The 22531-nt window shown below is 44.4% G+C and overlaps 2 protein-coding genes across 8 annotated transcripts in view; one reads left to right on the top strand and one right to left on the bottom strand.

Annotated features, from left to right (window-relative positions):
- The first annotated feature begins 2 nt into the window (after positions 1-2).
- On the top strand, positions 3-18691 carry JMJD4 (jumonji domain containing 4). Of its 4 annotated transcripts, XM_032129020.1 has the most exons (7): positions 11-97; positions 1458-2014; positions 7643-7808; positions 8478-8603; positions 13326-13593; positions 14544-14690; positions 18188-18691. In XM_032129020.1, exons 2-7 carry the CDS (start codon positions 1750-1752, stop codon positions 18497-18499), a joined length of 1284 nt encoding a protein of 427 aa, XP_031984911.1. In that variant the 5' UTR covers positions 11-97; positions 1458-1749; the 3' UTR covers positions 18500-18691. The 4 variants fall into 4 exon arrangements, with proteins under 4 accessions (XP_031984651.1, XP_031984911.1, XP_031984734.1 ...); XM_032128760.1 differs by having other exon boundaries at positions 3-97; positions 13326-14690; positions 18188-18272; XM_032128843.1 differs by lacking the exon at positions 11-97 and adding an exon at positions 201-255 and having other exon boundaries at positions 13326-14690; positions 18188-18272.
- Positions 18692-18813: 122 nt separating this feature from the next.
- ALS2CL (ALS2 C-terminal like) overlaps positions 18814-22531 on the bottom strand; it is a 21143-nt gene continuing 17425 nt past the window's right edge. For all 4 annotated transcript variants that reach the window (XM_032129899.1, XM_032130072.1, XM_032129817.1 and 1 more), the window contains one exon: positions 18814-18968. In XM_032129899.1, coding sequence (XP_031985790.1) covers positions 18910-18968 — 59 coding nt within the window. In that variant the 3' untranslated portion in view covers positions 18814-18909. The remainder of the gene's footprint in view (positions 18969-22531) is intronic.

Here is a 22531-nt window from a genome sequence, read left to right as displayed (position 1 = left end):
GCCCCCGCCCGCCCGACGCAGAGGTTCCGGCGGCGCCCGCCATAACCCTCACCGTCGCCGCCATTCGCGCCGAGGGGCTGCCCCGTGGGGGCCGGCGGTGAGTGTGGGTCCCTCGGGATGCTCCCGGTTCCTGCGAGCACCGGGGGTGCGGGTGGAACGGGAGCGCGATGCAGGGATGGGGTGTGCGACGCCCTGTGGTGTCCGGGTCCTCCCCTCCACACCTGGGAGGTCCGTGAGGGGAATCCCGTCATGGAGGTCTCTTAATGCGGGTGTTCCCTTGGCGCTCCGTGAGGGGGGAATTCCCTCATGGAGGTCTCTTAATGCGGGTGTTCCCTTGGCGCTCCGTGAGGGGGGAATTCCCTCATGGAGGTCTCTTAATGCGGGTGTTCCCTTGGCGCTCCGTGAGGGGGGAATTCCCTCATGGAGGTCTCTTAATGCGGGTGTTCCCTTGGCGCTCCGTGAGGGGGGAATTCCCTCATGGCTGTCCCTTAACCCCACTGCGGTGTCCCTGTGTTCCCTTGGAGCTCTTTGAGGGAGGAATTCCCTCATGGAAATCCCTTAATCCGGGTGTTTCTTTGGCGCTCTGTGAGGGCGGAATTCCCTCATGGATGTCACTTAATCCCACTGCCATATCCCGGTGTTCCCTTAGAGCAGTTTGAGGGAGGAATTCCCTCATGGAAATCCCTTAATCCGCCTGTTTCCATGGAGCTCCGTGAGGGGGGAATTCCCTCATGGCTGTCCCTTAATCCCACTGCGGTGTCCCTGTGTTCCCTTGGAGCTCTTTGAGGGAGGAATTCCCTCATGGAAATCCCTTAATCCGGGTGTTCTCTTGGAGCTCTGGGAGAGGGGAATTCCCTCATGGAAATCCTTTAATCCCACTGCCATATCCCGGTGTTCCCTTAGAGCTCTTTGAGGGAGGAATTCCCTCATGGAAATCCCTTAATCCGGGTGTTCTGTTGGAGCTCTTTGAGGGAGGAATTCCCTCATGGAAATCCCTTAATCCGGGTGTTCTGTTGGAGCTCTTTGAGGGAGGAATTCCCTCATGGAAATCCCTTAATCCGGGTGTTCTGTTGGAGCTCTTTGAGGGAGGAATTCCCTCATGGAGATCCCTAAATCCCCTTTTTCCCTCGGTGTCTCCCAAATCCCATCCCTGCAGCCTGTTTGGTTTCTTTCCCTCCCTCTCCCTCTGTGCTCAGCCTTCCCCTTCCCTGGTTTTTTTTTTTTTTTTTTTTTTTCTCTTTTCCCAGTTTATTTGGCCTATTTTTATCCCAGATCCATGGAAAAAGCTCTGCAGAAGGTGGGAGGTGCCAGACCTTGGAACAAAGGGATGATCCCAGAACAGTCCCCGGCACTTCCCCAAATATTTTGGGGATTTCTTCCCCTCTATTCCCCCCCGCCAATTAATGAATTCCATGGGAATATCCCACTAAAATTTCCCATTCCTGCTTTTTTTTTAGGATGCAACCAGCCCTGGCAAGGAGGTGACGAGGGAAAAGCATCCATAGGATGATTTCCCAGCTATCCCAGCTCTAGAAACCATGGAAAATCCTAACTATCCCAGCACGCTGGGATGCTCCTGCAGCGCTCCTCCTTTTCCCTCCCTTTCCCTGTGACTTTTCACACCTTTCGAGCCTCAAATCCCAAATTTTTTTTCGCTTTCCCGAGCACCGTTTTTTGGGATAACACCCACTCCAAACTTCCTTGGCTCCGCCAGGAATTTTTTTTTTTTTTTCTGCTTTTCCAGCCTGCATGGACAGGGCAACTTTTGCCCGTTCCACCGCTTTTTTCCGGGATTCTGGGAATTCCTCTCCAGCTTCCGCAGCTCTTCCCGGGGGCCAGGTGGATTTTATCGACAAAGCCGAGTCCTTCACGTACTCGGATTTTTTCCGGGATTATCTCCTGCCCAACCATCCCTGCGTCTTCTCGGCCAAGTTCACCGAGGACTGGAGCAGCAGGAGGACTTGGGTGACGTGCCATGGGAAGCCCAACTTCGAGCATCTCCTGCAGGAATTCGGTAAATCCCGGGATTTTGCTGGAATCCTCAAGGATGCAGCTTTATGGGGTTCGGGTTTGGGGAGGAAAGGGTTAAAAAAACCACCCCAAAAAAAATCCAATTCCAAGGGGTTTTCCCTGAATTTTCCCTTTTATTTATGGGGGTTTTTTTGGTAGATTCCAAGCTCAGCGTTTGTTCCCGTGGAGTTAATTAATTCCTGTTGTTCTTAATGAAGTTAGTGAAAATATTGGATCGTTTAATGAGCCCCATTTGTTTCCCTGTTTAGCATGAATTCCCATAAATCTTAATGAAATTAATTTAAATATTGGATAATTTAATTATCCCCCTTTATTTCCCTGTTTAGCATGAATTCCCGTAGTTCTTAATGAAATTAATTATAATAATGGATAATTTAATGATCCCAATTTATTTCCCTACTTAGCATTAATTCCATCTGTTCTTAATAAAATTAATTAAAATATTGGATAATTTTATGATCCCAATTTATTTCCCTCCTTAATATAAATTCCCATAATTCTTAATAAAATTAATTTAAAATATTGGATAATTTAATTATCCCCATTTATTTCCCTGTTTAGAATTAATTCCCATTGTTCTTACTGAAATTAATTTAAAATATTGGATAATTTCATTATCCCAATTTATTTCCCTGCTTAATATTAATTTCCATTGTTCTTAAGAAAATTAATTTAAAATATTGGGTAATTTAATTATTCTAATTTATTTCAATGCTTTGCATGAATTCCCATAATTCTTAATGAAATTAATTCAAATATTGAATAATTTAATTATTCCAATTTATTTCCCTGTTTAGCATGAATTCCCATAAATCTTAATGAAATTAATTTAATTATTGGATAATTTAATGATCCCCCTTTATTTCCCTGTTTAGCATGAATTCCCATAATTCTTAATGAAATTAATTCAAATATTGGATAGTTTAATTATCCCAATTTATTTCCCTACTTAGCATTAATTCCCATAAATCTTAATGAAATTAATTATAATAATGGATAATTTAATGATCCCAATTTATTTCCCTACTTTTCATTAATTCCATCTGTTCTTAATAAAATTAATAAAAATATTGGATAATTTAATGATCCCAATTTATTTCCCTCCTTAATATAAATTCCCATAATTCTTAATAAAATTAATTTAAAATATTGGATAATTTAATTATCCCCATTTATTTCCCTGTTTAGAATTAATTCCCATTGTTCTTACTGAAATTAATTCAAATATTGGATAATTTCATTATCCCAATTTATTTCCCTGCTTAATATTAATTTCCATTGTTCTTAAGAAAATTAATTTAAAATATTGGGTAATTTAATTATTCTAATTTATTTCAATGCTTTGCATGAATTCCCATAATTCTTAATGAAATTAATTCAAATATTGAATAATTTAATTATTCCAATTTATTTCCCTGTTTAGCATGAATTCCCATAAATCTTAATGAAATTAATTTAATTATTGGATAATTTAATGATCCCCCTTTATTTCCCTGTTTAGCATGAATTCCCATCGTTCTTACTGAAATTAATTCAAATATTGGATAGTTTAATTATCCCAGTTTATTTCCCTGCTTAGCATTAATTCCATCTGTTCTTAATAAAATTAATTAAAATATTGGATAATTTAATTATCCCCCTTTATTTCCCTGTTTAGCATGAATTCCCATAATTCTTAATGAAATTAATTCAAATATTGGATAGTTTAATTATCCCAATTTATTTCCCTACTTAGCATTAATTCCCATAAATCTTAATGAAATTAATTATAATAATGGATAATTTAATGATCCCAATTTATTTCCCTACTTTTCATTAATTCCATCTGTTCTTAATAAAATTAATAAAAATATTGGATAATTTAATGATCCCAATTTATTTCCCTCCTTAATATAAATTCCCATAATTCTTAATAAAATTAATTTAAAATATTGGATAATTTAATTATCCCCCTTTATTGCCCTGTTTAGAATTAATTCCCATTGTTCTTAATGAAATTAATTCAAATATTGGATATTTTAATTATCCCAATTTATTTCCCTGCTTAACGTGAATTCCCATAATTCTTAATAAAATTAATTTAAAATATTGGATAATTTAATTATTCCAATTTATTCCCCCTACTTGATATTAATTCCCATTGTTCTTAATAAAATTAATTAAAACGCTGGATAATTTAATTATCCCAATTTATTTCCCTGCTTAGCATTAATTCCCATCGTTCTTAATAAAACTAATTAATATAGAAATAATATCAAAATCATTAATATAGGAATAATTAATATAGAAATAATTAATATAGAAGTAATTAATATAGGAAAAATCAATATAAAAGTCATAAATAGTATTAAAATGTTTTAATTAATTTTAGTCATGTTTAGAAATTCTAAAAATAATTAATGGAGAAATAATGAATGTAGAAATCATTAATATTAAAATGTTTCTGATTCTTCTGAGTTAGGTTTAAAATTAATTAGAAATAATGAATCAATATAGAAATAATGAATATAGAAATAATTCATATCAGAATAATGAATCTAGAAATTATCAATATAGAAATAACCAATATAGAAATAATAAATATAGAAATAATTACTATCAGAGTAATGAATGTAGAAATTATTAATATAAAAATAATTAATAGAGAAATAATAATATAAAAATAATGAATATATAAATAATTAATATAGAAATAATATCGAAATCATTAATATAGGAATAACTAATATAGAAATAATTAATGTAGGAATAATCAATATAAAAGTTAGAAATAGTATTTTAATATTTAAATTAATTTTAGTCACGTTTAAAACTTCTAAAAATAAGGAATTAATGGAGAAATAATGAATGTAGAAATCATTAATATTAAAATGTTTCTGATTCTTCTGAGTTAGGTTTAAAATTAATTAAAAATAATTAACCAATATAGAAATAATTAATATTGGAATAATGAATCTAGAAATTATGAATATAAAAATAATTAATATAGGAATAATGAATATAGAAATAATGAATATAGAAATAACTATTATCGAAATAATTAAATAGACATAATTAATATAGGCATAATTAATATAGACACAATTAATATAGGAACAATATAGAAATAATGAGTATCGACATAATTAACATAGAAATAATTAATATAGAAATAATTAATGTAGAAATAATACAGGACTAATCAATATAAAAGTGATAAATAGTAGTAAAATATTGTAATTAGCTCGAATTATGTATTAAAATTCTTCTGCAAATAATGAGTCTGGGAGTAATGAGTATGAAATGGTAATGAGTGGAAATAATCTTTGTAATTATGGGAATAGAGTTTGTAATAAGAAAGCTGATAATGAATAAAAATAATTAATGTCAACTAAATTAAATTAATTGAAGTAGGTTAATAGAAAACGATAAACATTAAATAATTAAATTAATCAAAGCAGGTTAATATAAAATGATAAACATTAAACAAATTAATCAAAGTAGGTTAATATAAAACTAGAAACATTAAATAATTAATCAAAGTAGGTTAATATAAAACTATGAATATTAATTAATTTAATTGAACTAGGTTAATATAAAACTGAACATTAAATAATTAAATCAATCAAAGTAGGTTAATATAAAACTGTGAATATTAATTAATTTAATTGAAGCAGGTTAATATAAAACTATGAACATTAAATAAATCAATCAAAGTAGGTTAATATAAAACTAGAAACATTAAATAATTAAATCAATCAAAGTCGGTTAATATAAAACTAGAAACATTAATTAACTTAATTGAAGTAGGTTAATATAAAGCTATGAACATTAAATAATTAAATCAATCAAAGTAGGTTAATATAAAGCTATGAACATTAAATAATTAAATTAATCGAAGTAGGTTAATATAAAACTACGAACATTAATTAATTTAATCAAAGTAGGTTAATATAAAACTAGAAACATTAAATAATTAAGTTCATCAAAGTAGGTTAATATAATAATTATTAAAAATGATGAGTTGAGGTTAATGAATTCAATTAATACCATTATTAACTAACGACTCCTAAATTAATAACTGATGAAACAACACTAATTAATGTGTTAATATGAAATCCTAATCAACACCTCGCTGCCAATGGAATTTAAGGGGAAAATCCCAGAAAAATCCGGAGAATCCGGGTGCCACGGAAGGCAAAGCAGGAACGGGGGGGTGGGGGATCTCCAGGGGGAAAATCCAGGCCCTTGGAATGGAAAACTCCGGATTCCAGTGGCGCTTCCCGGGAAGGAGCCTCGGGATATCCAAAGGGCCGGAATTCCAGAGGGATGAGCTTGGGCTGCCCATTGCTGCCTCGGGGTATCCGAAGGGCCGGAATTCCATCGGGATGAGCTTGGGCTGCCCATTGCTGCCTCGGGGTATCCAGAATTCCATCGGGATGAGCTTGGGCTGCCCATTGCTGCCTCGGGATATCCAAAGGGCCGGAATTCCATCAGGATGAGCTTGGGCTGCCCATTGCTGCCTCGGGATATCCAGAATTCCATCGGGATGAGCTTGGGCTGCCCATTGCTGCCTCGGGATATCCAGAATTCCATCGGGATGAGCTTGGGCTGCCCATTGCTGCCTCGGGATATCCGGAATTCCATCGGGATGAGCTTGGGCTGCCCATTGCTGCCTCGGGATATCCGGAATTCCATCGGGATGAGCTTGGGCTGCCCATTGCTGCCTCGGGATATCCGGAATTCCATCGGGATGAGCTTGGGCTGCCCATTGCTGCCTCGGGATATCCAGAATTCCATCGGGATGAGCTTGGGCTGCCCATTGCTGCCTCGGGATATCCAGAATTCCATCGGGATGAGCTTGGGCTGCCCATTGCTGCCTCGGGATATCCGGAATTCCATCGGGATGAGCTTGGGCTGCCCATTGCTGCCTCGGGATATCCAAAGGGCCGGAATTCCATCGGGATGAGCTTGGGCTGCCCATTGCTGCCTCGGGATATCCAGAATTCCATCGGGATGAGCTTGGGCTGCCCATTGCTGCCTCGGGATATCCGGAATTCCATCAGGATGAGCTTGGGCTGCCCATTGCTGCCTCGGGATATCCGGAATTCCATCGGGATGAGCTTGGGCTGCCCATTGCTGCCTCGGGATATCCAAAGGGACAGAATTCCATCGGGATGAGCTTGGGCTGCCCATTGCTGCCTCGGGATATCCAGAATTCCATCGGGATGAGCTTGGGCTGCCCATTGCTGCCTCGGGATATCCGGAATTCCAGAGGGATGAGCTTGGGCTGCCCATTGCTGCCTCGGGATATCCAGAATTCCATCGGGATGAGCTTGGGCTGCCCATTGCTGCCTCGGGGTATCCAAAGGGCCGGAATTCCATCGGGATGAGCTTGGGCTGCCCATTGCTGCCTCGGGATATCCAGAATTCCATCGGGATGAGCTTGGGCTGCCCATTGCTGCCTCGGGATATCCGAAGGGCCGGAATTCCATCGGGATGAGCTTGGGCTGCCCATTGCTGCCTCGGGATATCCAAAGGGCCGGAATTCCATCGGGATGAGCTTGAGCGAGGGGCATTGGAGGAGCTCTCCTCACTGCCCCGGCGAATTCCCGAGGCCTTTCTCTTCCAGGAGAAGCCGTGGTCCCCGTTGCCAACTGTGACCTCAAGGAATACAATTCCAACCCCAAGGAGCAGCTGCCCTTCAAGGAATTCGTGGAATATTGGCGGGAATACATCGGCAGCGGCTATCGCTCCTCCCGGGGCTGCCTCTACCTCAAGGACTGGCACCTGAGCAGGTCAGAGCTCATTCCCAGCGCTCGGGGATCGGGAATGTTGAGCCTGGAAAACGCAAGCTCCGCACGGATCCAAGTGGGCCTTGAAGGAGCTGCGGGAAACATGGGAAGAGAATTCCCAAGGCACGGAGGGACGGGAAACAGGGAATGGCTTCCCATTGCCAGATGGGGTTTGGGGAGGGAATTCCTGGCTGGGAGAGGCTGGGATGGAATTGCCAGAGAAGCTGGAATCCCTGGAAGTGGCCAGGGCCAGCTTGGAGCAGCCTGGGATAGTGGGAAGTGTCCCAGCCCATGGAATGGCTGCAGTGGGATGATCCTTAAGGTCCCTTCCCACCCAAGGCATTCCTTGGCATTCCATGGTATCCCTATGGAACCTGGGCCTGGAACACCTCCTGCAGCCACACCTGGGGGACATTTTAACTGGATTTGGGATCCTTCCGGATCCATTGGCTTTTCTGGGAACATTCCCAGTCCTTCAACTTCCCTTCCCCCAGCTGTGGCCGGACAAACACCTTGGGAAGGAATTTCTCCGGGAATTCCATCCCCCAGTCCCACCTTGGGATAGCGGAAAGTTGGGATCAGCTGCTCCTTCAACTCCCTTCCCCCCCAAACCGTTGGAATTCCATCCTGAAGGATCTCCCTGCTGCTTTTCCAAGCGTTTGTGTTTTCCAGAGCTTTCCCAGAGCTGGATGTTTACAGCACTCCCGTGTATTTTTCCTCGGATTGGCTCAACGAGTATTGGGATGCGGTGGCTGTGGATGATTATAGGTTCGTCTACATGGGACCCAAGGGCTCCTGGTAAGGCTCTCATCCCTAAGGTTCCTTTCCCAGTGGAATATCCCAGGAAATCCATCAGGATAACCGGGGAGGTTACAGGAGAAGTCGCTGAAAGTTACCGGAAAAATCCCCCCAAAAAATCCCAGGAAAAAATCCCTGGAAAAATCCCCAAAAGTTACCGAAAAAATCCCCCAAAAAGTCCCAGGAAAAATCCCTAAAAAGTCCCAGGAAGGCTCTCATCCCTAAGATTCCTTTCCCAGTGGAATATCCCAGGAAATCCATCAGGATAACCAGGGAGGTTACACGAGAAATCCCTGAAAGTTACCAGGGAAAATCCCCCCAAAAAGCTACAGGAAAAAATCCCCCAAAAATCCTGGGAAAATTCCCCAAAAGTTACAGAAAAAATCCCCCAAAAAGTCCCCAAAAAGTCCCAGAAAAAAATCCCTAAAAAGTCACAGGAAAATTCCTCAAAAAATCCCAGGAAAAATCCCTAAAAAGTCACAGGAAAAATCCCCGGAAAAATCCCCGGAAAAATCCCAGGAAAAAATCCCTGGAAAAATCCCCAAAAGTTACAGAAAAAATCCCCAAAAATTCCCCAAAAAGTCCCAGAAAAAATCCCCAAAAAATTCCCCAAAAAGTCCCAGAAAAAATCCCCAAAACATCCCAGGAAAAATCCCTAAAAAGTCACAGGAAAAATCCCCAAAAACCAAGGAAAAATCCCCCCAAAAAATCCCAGGAAAAATCCCCAAAAAATCCCCCAAAAAATCCCAGGAAAAATCCCCAAAATGCTACAGGAAGAATCCCCAAAAAATCCCTGGAAAAATCCTGGCAAAGTTACGGGAAAAATTCTCAGGAAAAATCCCCAAAAATTCTCAGGAAAAATCCCCCAAAAATCCCAGGAAAAATCCACCAAAAGTCACAGGGAAAATCCCCCCAAAATTCCCAAAAATCCCCGGAAAAATCCTCCAAAAAATCCCAGGAAAAACCCCCAAAAAATCCTGGGAAAATCGCCCAAAAAATCCCAGGAAAAATCCCAAAAAATCCCAGGAAAAATCCCCAAAATGCTACAGGAAAAATCCACCAAAAGTTGCAGGAAAAATCCCAAAAAAAATTCCCGAAAAATCCCCAAAAAATCCCTGGAAAAATCCCCCAAAAGTCGCAGGAAAAATCCCCCAAAAAAATCCCCAAAAATGCCCAAAAAATCCCAAAATAATCCCAGGAAAAATCCCCAAAAAGTTACAGGAAAAATCCCAAAAAAATCCCGGGAAAAAAACCCCAAAAAAATCTTGAGAAAAATCCCAAAAACTTCTGAGGAAAGATCCCCCAAAAAATCCCAAAAATTCCCAGGAAAAATCCCCAAAAACTCCCAGGAGAATTCCCGGCAGGTCCGGTGTCCCTGTTGGATCCGGCTGGGATGGAAAAGGAAAACCAAAAATCCCCAACATTGTTCCCAAAAAAATAAAACGTTCCGATGGATTTGGGGAGAAATTCCCTTGGAATTTGCGCCTTGGAATCCGCCGGAATTCGGGAATGGCAGGGATGACTCCGGTGTTTTCCCGGTGAAAATTCCAGCGTTGGTTGGGATTTTGATCCGGTGCCATCCCAGAATTCCCTGGCCCGCGGGAATTTTTGGGATCCACTGAAGAGGGGAAGCCCAGAGGATGGGAAACATTCCATAATCCAAGGGAAATTCCAGAAGGAGGAGAAAGTTTGGGATCAGCAGGGATTCAGGGGGGTCTGAAAGGACCAAACTCCATCAGCCAACCCAAATTCCAGAGGAATTTCGGGATCAGGATGGCTTTTTAACAGCTAAAACTCCATGATCCAACCCAAATTCCAGAGGAATTTCGGGATCCCCATCTCAGCTTCCCAACGACTCCAATCCCTCTCAGCTTTTCTCGGGATTGACTTCCCGCCCATCCCTGCTTTTCCCAAGGATTGACCTCCCGCCCATCCCTGCTTTTCCCAAGGATTGACCTCCCGCCCATCCCTGCTTTCCTTGGGATTGACCTCCCGCCCATCCCTGCTTTTCCCGGGATTGACCTCCCACCCATCCCTGCTTTCCTTGGGATTGACCTCCCACCCATCCCTGCTTTCCCCAGGATGCTGTTCCATGAGGAATTTTGGGATCAGCATGGATCCAATGGCTTTTTAATGGACCAAACTGCATCATCCAACCCAAATTCCAGAGGAATTTTGGGATCAGCTAAAACTCCATGATCCAACCCAGATTCCAGAGGAATTTTGGGATCAGCATGGATTCAGTGACCTTTTAACAGCCAAAACTCCATCAGCCAACCCAAATTCCAGCGGAATTTCGGGATCCCCATCTCAGCTTCCCAACGACTCCAATCCCTCTCAGCTTTTCTCGGGATTGACTTCCCGCCCATCCCTGCTTTTCCCAAGGATTGACCTCCCACCCATCCCTGCTTTTCCCGGGATTGACCTCCCGCCCATCCCTGCTTTCCTTGGGATTGACCTCCCGCCCATCCCTGCTTTCCCCAGGACCCCGTTCCGTGAGGAATTTTGGGATCAGTATGGATCCAATGGCTTTTTAATGGACCAAACTCCATCATCCAACCCAAATTCCAGAGGAATTTCGGGATCAGCATGGATTCAGTGACCTTTTAATAGACCATCATCCAACCCAAATTCCAGAGGAATTTCGGGATCAGGATGGCTTTTTAACAGCTAAAACTCCATGATCCCAACCCAAATTCCGGAGGAATTTTGGCATCAGCATGGATCCAGTGACCTTTTAACAGCTAAAATTCCATCATCCAATCAAAATTCCAGAGGAGGAGAAGGTTTGGGATCAGCAGGGATACAGGGGGGGTCAAACTTCATCAGCCAACCCAAATTCCAGAGGAATTTCGGGATCCCCATCTCAGCTTCCCAACGACTCCAATCCCTCTCAGCTTTTCTCGGGATTGACCTCCCGCCCATCCCTGCTTTTCCCAAGGATTGACCTCCTGCCCATCCCTGCTTTCCTTGGGATTGACCTCCCGCCCATCCCTGCTTTTCCCGGGATTGACCTCCCGCCCATCCCTGCTTTCCCCAGGACCCCGTTCCGTGAGGAATTTTGGGATCAGCATGGATCCAATGGCTTTTTAATGGACCAAACTCCATCATCCAACCCAAATTCCAGAGGAATTTCGGGATCAGGATGGCTTTTTAACAGCCAAAACTCCATCATCCAACCCAAATTCCGGAGGAATTTTGGGATCAGCATGGATCCAGTGACCTTTTAACAGCTAAAATTCCATCATCCAACCCAAATTCCAGAGGAATTTCGGGATCCCCATCTCAGCTTCCCAACGACTCCAATCCCTCTCAGCTTTTCCCGGGATTGACTTCCCGCCCATCCCTGCTTTCCTTGGGATTGACCTCCCGCCCATCCCTGCTTTTCCCGGGATTGACCTCCTGCCCATCCCTGCTTTTCCCGGGATTGACCTCCCACCCATCCCTGCTTTCCCCAGGACCCCGTTCCGTGAGGAATTTTGGGATCAGCATGGATCCAATGGCTTTTTAATGGACCAAACTCCATCATCCAACCCAAATTCCAGAGGAATTTCGGGATCAGCATGGATTCAGTGACCTTTTAATAGACCATCATCCAACCCAAATTCCAGAGGAATTTCGGGATCAGCATGGATTCAGTGACCTTTTAATAGACCATCATCCAACCCAAATTCCAGAGGAATTTCGGGATCAGGATGGCTTTTTAACAGCTAAAACTCCATGATCCCAACCCAAATTCCGGAGGAATTTTGGGATCAGCATGGATCCAGTGACCTTTTAACAGCTAAAATTCCATCATCCAACCCAAATTCCAGAGGAGGAGAAGGTTTGGGATCAGCAGGGATACAGGGGGGGTCAAACTCCATCATCCAACCCAAATTCCAGAGGAATTTCGGGATCAGGATGGCTTTTTAACAGCCAAAATTCCATCATCCAACCCAAATTCCAGCGGAATTTCAGGATCCCCATCTCAGCTTCCCAACGACTCCAATCCCTCTCAGCTTTTCTCGGGATTGACCTCCCGCCCATCCCTGCTTTTCCCAAGGATTGACCTCCTGCCCATCCCTGCTTTCCTTGGGATTGACTTCCCGCCCATCCCTGCTTTTCCCGGGATTGGCCTCCCGCCCATCCCTGCTTTCCCCAGGACCCCGTTCCGTGAGGAATTTTGGGATCAGCATGGATCCAATGGCTTTTTAATGGACCAAACTCCATCATCCAACCCAAATTCCAGAGGAATTTCGGGATCAGCATGGATTCAGTGACCTTTTAATAGACCATCATCCAACCCAAATTCCAGAGGAATTTCGGGATCAGGATGGCTTTTTAACAGCCAAAACTCCATCAGCCAACCCAAATTCCAGCGGAATTTCGGGATCCCCATCTCAGCTTCCCAACGACTCCAATCCCTCTCAGCTTTTCCCGGGATTGACTTCCCGCCCATCCCTGCTTTTCTCGGGATTGACTTCCCGCCCATCCCTGCTTTTCCCAAGGATTGACCTCCCGCCCATCCCTGCTTTTCCCAAGGATTGACCTCCCACCCATCCCTGCTTTTCCCGGGATTGACCTCCTGCCCATCCCTGCTTTTCCCGGGATTGACCTCCCGCCCATCCCTGCTTTTCCCGGGATTAACTTCCCGCCCATCCCTGCTTTTCCCGGGATTGACCTCCCGCCCATCCCTGCTTTTCCCAAGGATTAACTTCCCGCCCATCCCTCCTTTTCCAGGACCCCGTTCCATGCCGACGTCTTCCGCTCCTACAGCTGGTCCGCCAACGTCTGCGGGAGGAAGCGCTGGCTGCTCTATCCCGCGGGCCACGAGGAATTCCTGAAGGATTGCCACGGGAATCTTCCTTTCGACGTGACGGCTCCGGATCTTCGGGATAAGCGGATTTATCCCCGTTACAGCCAGAGCCAGCCCCCTCTGGAAATTATCCAGGAATCTGGAGAGATCGTCTTCGTTCCCAGCGGATGGCACCATCAGGTTTATAACCTGGTGAGGGAATGCGCATCCCACCGGGAATTGTTCCCGCTCGGAGCAGCTGCTTCTTCTTGCCTGATGGGAGTGGAATTCCAAAGGTTTTCTCGGGATGTCGAGGATTTGGGGAGGTGGAGAGGGAAAAGCGGATTTGGTCTCCTAAGGGGTGTTGGGAAGGAGTTGAGGCACTGGGATGGAATTCCTGGAGAAGCTCCTGGATCCCTGGAAGTGGCCAAGGTCAGCTTGGAGCAATCTGGGATAGGCGGGAAGTGTCCAGCCCATGGAATGGCTGGGAATGGGATGATCCGTAGGGTCCTTCCCAAGCCGAAACATTCCAGGAATTCCATGGCGTGGAATTGGGGGGAGGAGGAGGAAAATTACGGGAAAAAGGAAGAGGAAGGGATGGAAATCCTTCCCGGGAGGGAGAAATTCCAGCTTGGAGCAACCTGGGATATCAGGAAGCGTCCGTGCCTGTGGAATGGGATGATCCTTAAGATCCCCTCCATCCCACAGCATTCGGGAATTCTGGGATGTTCAACCATCAAAAGCTCCTTGGACCAGCGGGATGTAGGGCAGGATTCCATGGAAAAAGCTGCCCGCATCCCATTTTCCCGCTCTTTAGCCGGCAAACGCTTCCAGCCCCTCAGGAATGGGACGGTGCGGGAGCCGCACCCAGGCTGCGGTCGTCGATCCCGCTTCCAAGTGGGAATTTTTAACGGAATCGTGGAACAGCGACGAAGCATTCCCGGGGGATTCCATCCCAACGCCAAGCCCCGCTTCCCTCTGGCCCCGCCGCCTTCGGGATTGGTGGGAGTCGGGATATTCGGGGATACAAAAAGAAGCAATTCCCAACCCATTCTTTGTCGGGAACGGGAATTCTGGCACGGCCGATGCCTTCCAATCCTCCCGACTTCACCGAGCGTTCATTCCCGATTTTCCCGCTGTTCTCCCGAATTGTTTTCCCTCAGGAAGACACCATTTCCATCAACCACAACTGGGTCAACGGCTGCAACGTGGCCGTCATGTGGAGCTTCCTGCAGGATGAGCTGGCGGCCGTCCAGCGGGAAATCAGCCGCTGGAAAGATGCCACGGATGAGCGGCACCTCCAGTGCCAGGTAGAGGCGGATCCCGGATCTCCGGAATTCCGGGATTCCACGGGCGGAGCGGAGCCTTTCAGCTCCGACGCGGGAATGTCGCTGTTTCGAAGGAAGCGGGAGATGGGGGGAAATATTCCCTCGAAAAGTTTGGGAATGGTGGGGGGGGGTGGATGGATCCAGGTTGGAATGTTGGCTGGGGAATCTGGGAAACGACAGGATTTTTTTCTGGGATTTTTGGGGATTTTTTCCTGGGATTTTTGGGGATTTTTTTCTGGGATTTTGGGGGATTTTTTTTTGGGATTTTTGGGGATTTTTTTCTGGGATTTTTGGGGATTTTTTCTGGGATTTTTGGGGATTTTTTTCTGGGATTTTTGGAGATTTTTTCTGGGATTTTTGGGGATTTTTTCTGGGATTTTGGGGATTTTTTTCTGGGATTTTTGGGGATTTTTCCTGGGATTTTTGGGGATTTTTTTCTGGGATTTTTGGGGATTTTTCCTGGGATTTTTGGGGATTTTTTTCTGGGATTTTTGAGGATTTTTTCCGGGGATTTTTGGGGTTTTTTTCTGGGATTTTTTGGGGATTATTTTCTGGGATTTTTGGGGATTTTTTCCTGGGATTTTTTGGGGATTTTTTCCTGGGATTTTGGGGATTTTTTTCTGGGATTTTGGGGGATTTTTTTCCTGGGATTTTTGTTGGTTTTTTTTTTTTTCCTGGGATTTTTGGGGATTCTTCCTGGGATTTTTTTCTGGGATTTTTGGGGATTTTTTCTGGGATTTTTGGGGATTTTTCCTGGGATTTTTTTCTGGGATTTTTGGGGATTCTTCCTGGGATTTTTTTCTGGGATTTTTTGGGATTTTTTCTGGGATTTTTGGGGGGATTTTTTGGGATTTTTTCTGGGATTTTGGGGGGATTTTTCCTGGGATTTTTGGGGATTTTTCCTGGGATTTTTTCTGGGATTTTTTGGGATTTTTTCTGGGATTTTTTGGGGATTTTTTTCTGGGATTTTGGGGATTTTTTTCTGGGATTTTTTGGGGATTTTTTCCTGGGATTTTTGGGGATTTTTTCCTGGGATTTTGGGGATTTTTTTCTGGGATTTTTGGGGATTTTTTTCTGGGATTTTGGGGGATTTTTTCCTGGGATTTTTGGGGATTTTTTCTGGGATTTTCCCTGGGATTTTTTCTGGGATTTTTTGGGATTTTTTCTGGGATTTTGGGGATATTTTTCTGGGATTTTGGGGGATTTTTTCCTGGGATTTTTGTTGTTTTTTTTTTTTTTCCTGGGATTTTTGGGGATTCTTCCTGGGATTTTTTCTGGGATTTTTTGGGATTTTTTCTGGGATTTTTTGGGGATTTTTTTCTGGGATTTTTGGGGATTTTTCCTGGGATTTTTTTCTGGGATTTTTGGGGATTTTTTCTGGGATTTTCCCTGGGATTTTTTCTGGGATTTTTTGGGATTTTTTCTGGGATTTTTGGGGGGATTTTTTGGGATTTTTTCTGGGATTTTTTGGGATTTTTTCTGGGATTTTTTGGGGATTTTTTTCTGGGATTTTTGGGGATTTTTCCTGGGATTTTTTCTGGGATTTTTTGGGATTTTTTCTGGGATTTTTTGGGGATTTTTTTCTGGGATTTTTGGGGGTTTTTTCTGGGATTTTTGGGGATTTTTCCTGGGATTTTTTTCTGGGATTTTTGGTTTTTTGTTTTTTTTTTTTTTTCCCTGGGATTCTTCCGGATTTTTCCTGGAATTTTTTCTGGGATTTTTGGGGATTTTTTTCTGGGATTTTGGGGATTTTTTCCTGGGATTTTTGGGGATTTTTTTCTGGGATTTTTGAGGATTTTTTCCGGGGATTTTTGGGGGTTTTTTCTGGGATTTTTGGGGATTTTTTTCTGGGATTTTTTCTGGGATTTTTGGGGATTTTTTTCTGGGATTTTGGGGATTTTTTCCTGGGATTTTTTTCTGGGATTTTTTCTGGGATTTTTGGTTGTTTTTTTTTTTTTTCCTGGGATTTTTGGGGATTTTTTTCTGGGATTTTTGAGGATTTTTTCCGGGGATTTTTGGGGTTTTTTTCTGGGATTTTTGAGGATTTTTTCCGGGGATTTTTGGGGTTTTTTTCTGCGATTTTTGGGGATTTTTCCTGGGATTTTTGGGGATTTTTTCTGGGATTTTCCCTGGGATTTTTTTCTGGGATTTTTTGGGATTTTTTTCCTGGGATTTTGGGGGATTTTTTCCTGGGATTTTTGTTTTTTTTTTTTTTTTTTTTCCCTGGGATTTTTTCTGGGATTTTTTCCGGGATTTTGGGGATTTTTTTCTGGGATTTTTGGGGATTTTTTCCTGGGATTTTTGGTTTGTTTTTTTTTTTCCTGGGATTTTTGGGGATTTTTTCTGGGAATTTTGGGGATTTTTTTCTGGGACTTTTTGGGGGATTTTTGGGGGGACTTTTCCTGTGATTTTCTCTGCAATTTTTGGGGATTTTTTTCTGGGATTTTTTGGGATTTTTTCAGGGATTTCTGGGGAATTTTTTCTGGGATTTTTGGGGATTTTTCCTGGGATTTTTGGGGATTTTTTTCTGGGATTTTGGGGATTTTTTCCTGGGATTTTTGGTTGGTTTTTTTTTTCCTTTCCTGGGATTTTTGGGGATTTTTCCTGGGATTTTTGGGGAATTTTTTGAGGATTTTTCCTCTAACATTTTGGGGATTTTTCCTAGGATTTTGTGGGGGATTTTTCCTGGGATTTTCCCTGGGATTTTTGGGGGATTTTTCCTGGGATTTTTTGGGATTTTTCCTATAACTCTTGGAGGATTTTTCCTGGGAATTTTTGGGGACTTTTTTCAGGGATTTTTGAGGGATTTCCCTGGGATTTTTCCTGGGATTTTTGAGGGATTTCCCTGGGATTTTTCCTGGGATTTTTTGGTATTTCTCCTGGGATTTTTTGGGGGATTTTCCCTGGGATTTTTGGGGGATTTTCCTGGGATTTTTTGGGATTTTCCTGGGATTTTTTGGTATTTTTCCTGGGATTTTTTGGGCGATTTTCCCTGGGATTTTGGGGGGATTTTTTGGGGGGATTTTTCCTGGGATTTTTTGGGATTTTTCCTATAACTTTTGGGGGATTTTTCCTGGGAATTTTTGAGGGATTTTTTGGGCGATTTTTCCTGGAATTTTTTGGGGATTTTCCTGTAACTTTTTGGGGATTTTTCCTGGGATTTTTTGGTATTTCTCCTGGGATTTTTTGGGCGATTTTTCCTGGGATTTTTTGGGATTTTTCCTATAACTTTTGGGGGATTTTTCCTGGGAATTTTTGAGGGATTTCCCTGGTATTTCTCCTGGGATTTTTGGGAGATTTTCCCTGGGATTTTTGGGGGGATTTTTCCTGGGATTTTGGGGGGATTTTTGGGGGGGATTTTTCCTGGGATTTTTTGGGGGATTTTTCCTGGGATTTTGGGGGGATTTCTCCTGTAACATTCCAGGAATTGCTCCTGACATTTCCCCACCGTTATTCCCATTTCATTCCGCCCCCTCCAGCTGATCATGAAATCCTGCACCGGCATCGACTACAAGGAATTCTACAACTTCCTCCAAGTCATCGCCGAGAACCGCGTCTCCCTCCTGGAGAAGGGCCTGGACGAGGAATCCTCCTCCCGCAACGCTTCCAAAGCCGCCATCTCCACCTTGGGAATGCTGCACGCCGTGTTCGACCTCAAGAGGACGGTGAAGGTGCTGAGCTCGTTAAGCGCTAACGAGGATTTCCGCAAGCTGGATCTCACTTCCCTCTCTCCTTCTCCCGAGGCTCTGCTCCAGCGCCTGGAAGCCGCCATCGACGCGGCCCTGCTCTGAATTCCCGCTTTTCCGGCTCTTTTCCAAAGCCTTGGGACTAAACGGGCTCCTCCAATTCCCAAAGCTTCGCTTCAGAGGAGGGAGAGCATTCCCAAAGTTTTGGTTCGGAGGAATTACGGAAAATCCCAAACTTCCTTAGGATTAGGAGCAGCACTCAGGGCAAAAATTCCCGACGGATCGAGCTGTTGGAATGCAGCAAATTCCCTGCGCTTAAGCTCGGCTTTGCTCCGGCTCAGTTCTGTTAAAACCACTCCTGCTTCCAGCTCAGCTTTTCCAGCCTCTTTCTTTAGGGAATTCTGGCAGCTGGAGCTTCCATGGAAGCTGGATTTGGGAATGCTGACTCCACGTCTTCCAAAGCGGCATCTCCAAAGCCGGAGAGGCTCCGGATTCGCTTTGAACTCGAGCTCCGTTCAACTGGGAGCAGAGGGCGCCTCGAGGCATCCGGCCAAAAAGCGGGAACGCCAGCACGCTCCCAGCATTCCCTGCTCCGCTCCCCTCCGGGAAAAGATGGGATCGGCCAGGGAATGCCAGCACCTCCTGCATGCTTCCACAGCACAATTCCCAGCCGGAATTCCGCCAGATATTCCCAGTGGAACACTCCCCCCCCCCCATCCCAATTCCTGCTTTTCCTTGGAATCCAGAACCCCCTGGAAGCACAAACGGCTGCGCACTGTTACCTTCGGGCCCCAGCTGGATCCTCTTCCTCAAGAGCTCCCTCGGGAATGAAAGGAGAGGAAAAAAAACTTGGGAAGTTTCGGGGATTTTTTCCGAAGGAAAACCGGAGGATCCACGTGGTTTTCCAGAGAATTCCTTGGAATTTCCACGCCCCTGCCCTTTGCATGGCCTTTCCTAGGAGGAAGTCGGCATTTTGGAGTTTGGAATTACAATCCCTTCCCCAGAGCATGGAAAAACGGATGGAAAACCCGGAATTTTTTGGAATGAACGCATCCCAGCCGGGAGAACCCCGGTTTTAGGCGCCTCTGGAATTCAATTCCCAGCTGTTCCCGTTTTCCCGGCCGGGCAGTGAATCGCGGGAGGTTCCCCGGAGGCTCGGAACGAGGCTCGGAAGCGGATTTTCGGGAAGAAAAGCCTGGATTTGGTGGTGTATTCCCGCTGTTAAGCCCGGCTTAATCCATGGATCCAGCAGGGAACAGAAGCACAAAATTCCCATTTTCTCGAAAGCTTTGGACTTCCAATTCCTCATTCCCAGGAATCTCAAGGAGCCGCGTTCCCGGAATGTGGAAATTCTCAAAGAAGAAGCCGGCGATTGGAACAAGGAGAGGACGGGGCCGGGAATGGTCGGAATTCCAAAGCTTTATTGAAATAAAAATTCCAGAGGCATTCCTTGATCCCTGTAATCCGTGTGCTCTTTACTAAAGCCGAAAATTCCGGGAAAAACAGCGGGAAAAAGCCTGGGCAGTTTGGTTTTCTGGGAATCACCGGGACAAGGGGAGAATTCCATGGGAAAATTTCCAAAAAAAAAAAAGCGGGATAAAACCTGTCCGGAAAAGGGATTTTCCACTACAAACGCCACAATGGCATCCCAAATATTCCATCTGGAATATTCCAAAGGTTCCTTTTCCCAAGGTGAATTCCAGCCTGGTTCTGCTCCGAGCACGAAGCCATTCCAGGTTTTGACAGGGCATGGAAGCAGCTGGATTTGGGATTGATATTCCTGCTTTTCCCCAGAATTTCCCCAAAAATTCCCGGAGGAATCCGGCATTTTTCCGGAATTCTGAAGCAGCGCGGGATGAGCCGAGGTGCGGCGGTGCCGCCCCCGAGCGCTCCCAGGGATAAACGGGAATCCTGGAGCAGCAGGAAAGGCGGAAATTCGGGAATAGCAGCTTCCGAAGGGGATGGAGAGACCCCGAGTTGGGAAAAGGAGGAAAAGGAGGGGCGGGAAAAATCGCCTCTCATTCCAGGAATTTCTGGGAGCGTTGGGATGAGCTCTGCTGGCCCTGCCAAGGAATCCCAAAAATGGGAATTTGTGGCTTTTCCCAAGTAAATTCCTTCTTTTTCTGGGAATTCTGCCAAAAAATCCCATCCTGAGCAGGACCAGGAGATTTTTCCCAGGAATTCTTTGTGGGAAATGGAGATCAAATGACAAAAAAACTCTCGGCTTGCAAAGAATTCCCAGAAAAAGAAGGAATTTTTCTTCCTTCCAACCCAAAGGTTGGCTGAGGGAATTCCAGTGAGTGCTTTAGGATCTGGAAAACCTCGGGAATTCTTCCCTTTGGGAAGGGCAGCAGGGCCGCAATTCCCGCTTTTTCCAGCTGTGTTTGCTCCTGGATTTTTTTGGGGGAATTTTTTGGGATGAGCTCTCCTGGTCCCACCAAGGAAAGATCCCATCCAAAATTGGATTTTGTGGCTTTTCCCAACTAAATTCCTTCTTTTTCTTGGAATTCCGCCCAAAAATCCCATCCTGAGCAGGACCAGATTTTTCCCAGGAATTTTTTGTGGGAAAAGGGGATCAAATTCTAAGAAGGAACCTCAGCTTGGAAAGAATTCCCAGAGGTTGGCTGAGGGAATTCCAGTGAGTGCTTTAGGATGGGGAAAACCTCGGGAATTCTTCCCTTTGGGAAGGGCAGCAGGGCCGCAATTCCCGCTTTTTCCGGCCGCCTTGGGGAAAGGCGCCTTTTCCCGGCGGATCAGGAGCTCTGGGAACGGCGGCCGCTCTCCCTCGGGTGCAGCCGCAGCCTCTGGATGTGTTCGTAGCACGACTGGGGAGGAACAGAGGGAAAAAGAGGGAAAAAGTTGGGAATTCCGCCACAAAATCGTGGCCGAAGAATTCCTGCCTGGATCCCAAGGTTAATTCCAACCGGATGAAACCCCTCGGAAACCACGGATGAGGAGATTTTCCAGCCTAGCAAGGGAAGAACTTCCCGAAAATTCCATATTCCGGTGGGGAAAAGTTGGAATTTTGCTCGTCAGGCGGCGCTGGAATTGCTGGGAAACATTTCCTCACCTCCAGAGCCGTCAGCAGGAAGTCGAACATTCCGCCGTGGTTGGCGGGATCCATGAAATCCCGGATCAGGTGGATTTCCGCTCCCAGGCGTTGGATCCTAAGGAAAAGCAAATCCACAAATGTGGGATCGATCTCCCCCGTGGAATTTCGGGGGGGAGGAGGGGCGGGTTTGGAATTCCAGAGCTGATTCCTGATTTTCCGGAGGTGGATTCCAGGTGGGATCTGGTGTGATGGGATGGCAGAATTCCGGAATGCCGGAATTCCAGAATTCCAAAGGGTTCGGGGTTGGGAAGGTCAGGGGTGCTTGGATTTGATGGCCTGGAAGGTCTTTTCCAACCTCAGCAATTCCATGGAAAAAAGAAATCCATGGATTTGATGGATTTCATGACCTGGAAGGTCTTTTCCAACCTGAACAATTCCATTAAAAACAATCCATGGATTTCATGGATTCAATGACCTTAGAAGTCTTTTCCAACCTCAGCAATTCCATAGAAAAAAATCATGGATTTCATGGATTCGATGGCCTGGAAGATCTTTTCCAACCTCAACAATTCCAGGGGGAAAAAAAAAAAAATCCATGGATTGGATGGATTTGAGGAGCTGGAAGGCCTTTTCCAACTGGAACAATTCCATAAAAACAAGAAATTCATGGATTTCCTGCCCTTGACTTGAAATATTCCCAGTTTTTTGGAGACCAAGCAGATCCAGGGAATCAGGGAAGGATTTGGGTTTGAATTTTCCAGGAAATCCCTGGAATATCCTTTGGGATAAGGGATGGACACTCTGGAATTCCGTGAGAAAATGGATCTCATTGTCCGTGGAAAGCCTGGAATGTTCTCTGGGCTGAGACCCTGGAATTCCGTGGTAGACGGAATCTCATTGTCCATGGAAACCCTGGAATGTTCTCTGGGATAAGACTGGAATTAAAGGAATCTCATTGTCCATGGAAACCCTGGAATGGGAGATTGGCACTCAGGAATTCCATGAGAAAATGGATCTCATTGTCCATGGAAACCTTGGAATGTTCTCTGGGATAAGACTCTGGAATTCCATGATAAAAGGAATCT

The sequence above is a fragment of the Corvus moneduloides genome, chromosome 1 (genome assembly GCF_009650955.1).
Source record: "Corvus moneduloides isolate bCorMon1 chromosome 1, bCorMon1.pri, whole genome shotgun sequence".
Taxonomy (NCBI): domain Eukaryota; kingdom Metazoa; phylum Chordata; class Aves; order Passeriformes; family Corvidae; genus Corvus; species Corvus moneduloides.
This window is presented reverse-complemented; position numbering and strand designations above follow the sequence as displayed.

What these genes read in the sequence shown, in the direction of transcription:
- JMJD4 (XM_032128760.1), top strand. Translation starts at nt 1,750, where the DNA reads ATGGACAGGGCAACTTTTGCCCGTTCCACCGCTTTTTTCCGGGATTCT. An exon ending in GCATCTCCTGCAGGAATTCG is followed by an intron (nt 2,015 to 7,642) that starts GTAAATCCCGGG and finishes TTTCTCTTCCAG; the next exon opens with GAGAAGCCGTGGTCCCCGTT. An exon ending in AAGGACTGGCACCTGAGCAG is followed by an intron (nt 7,809 to 8,477) that starts GTCAGAGCTCAT and finishes TGTGTTTTCCAG; the next exon opens with AGCTTTCCCAGAGCTGGATG.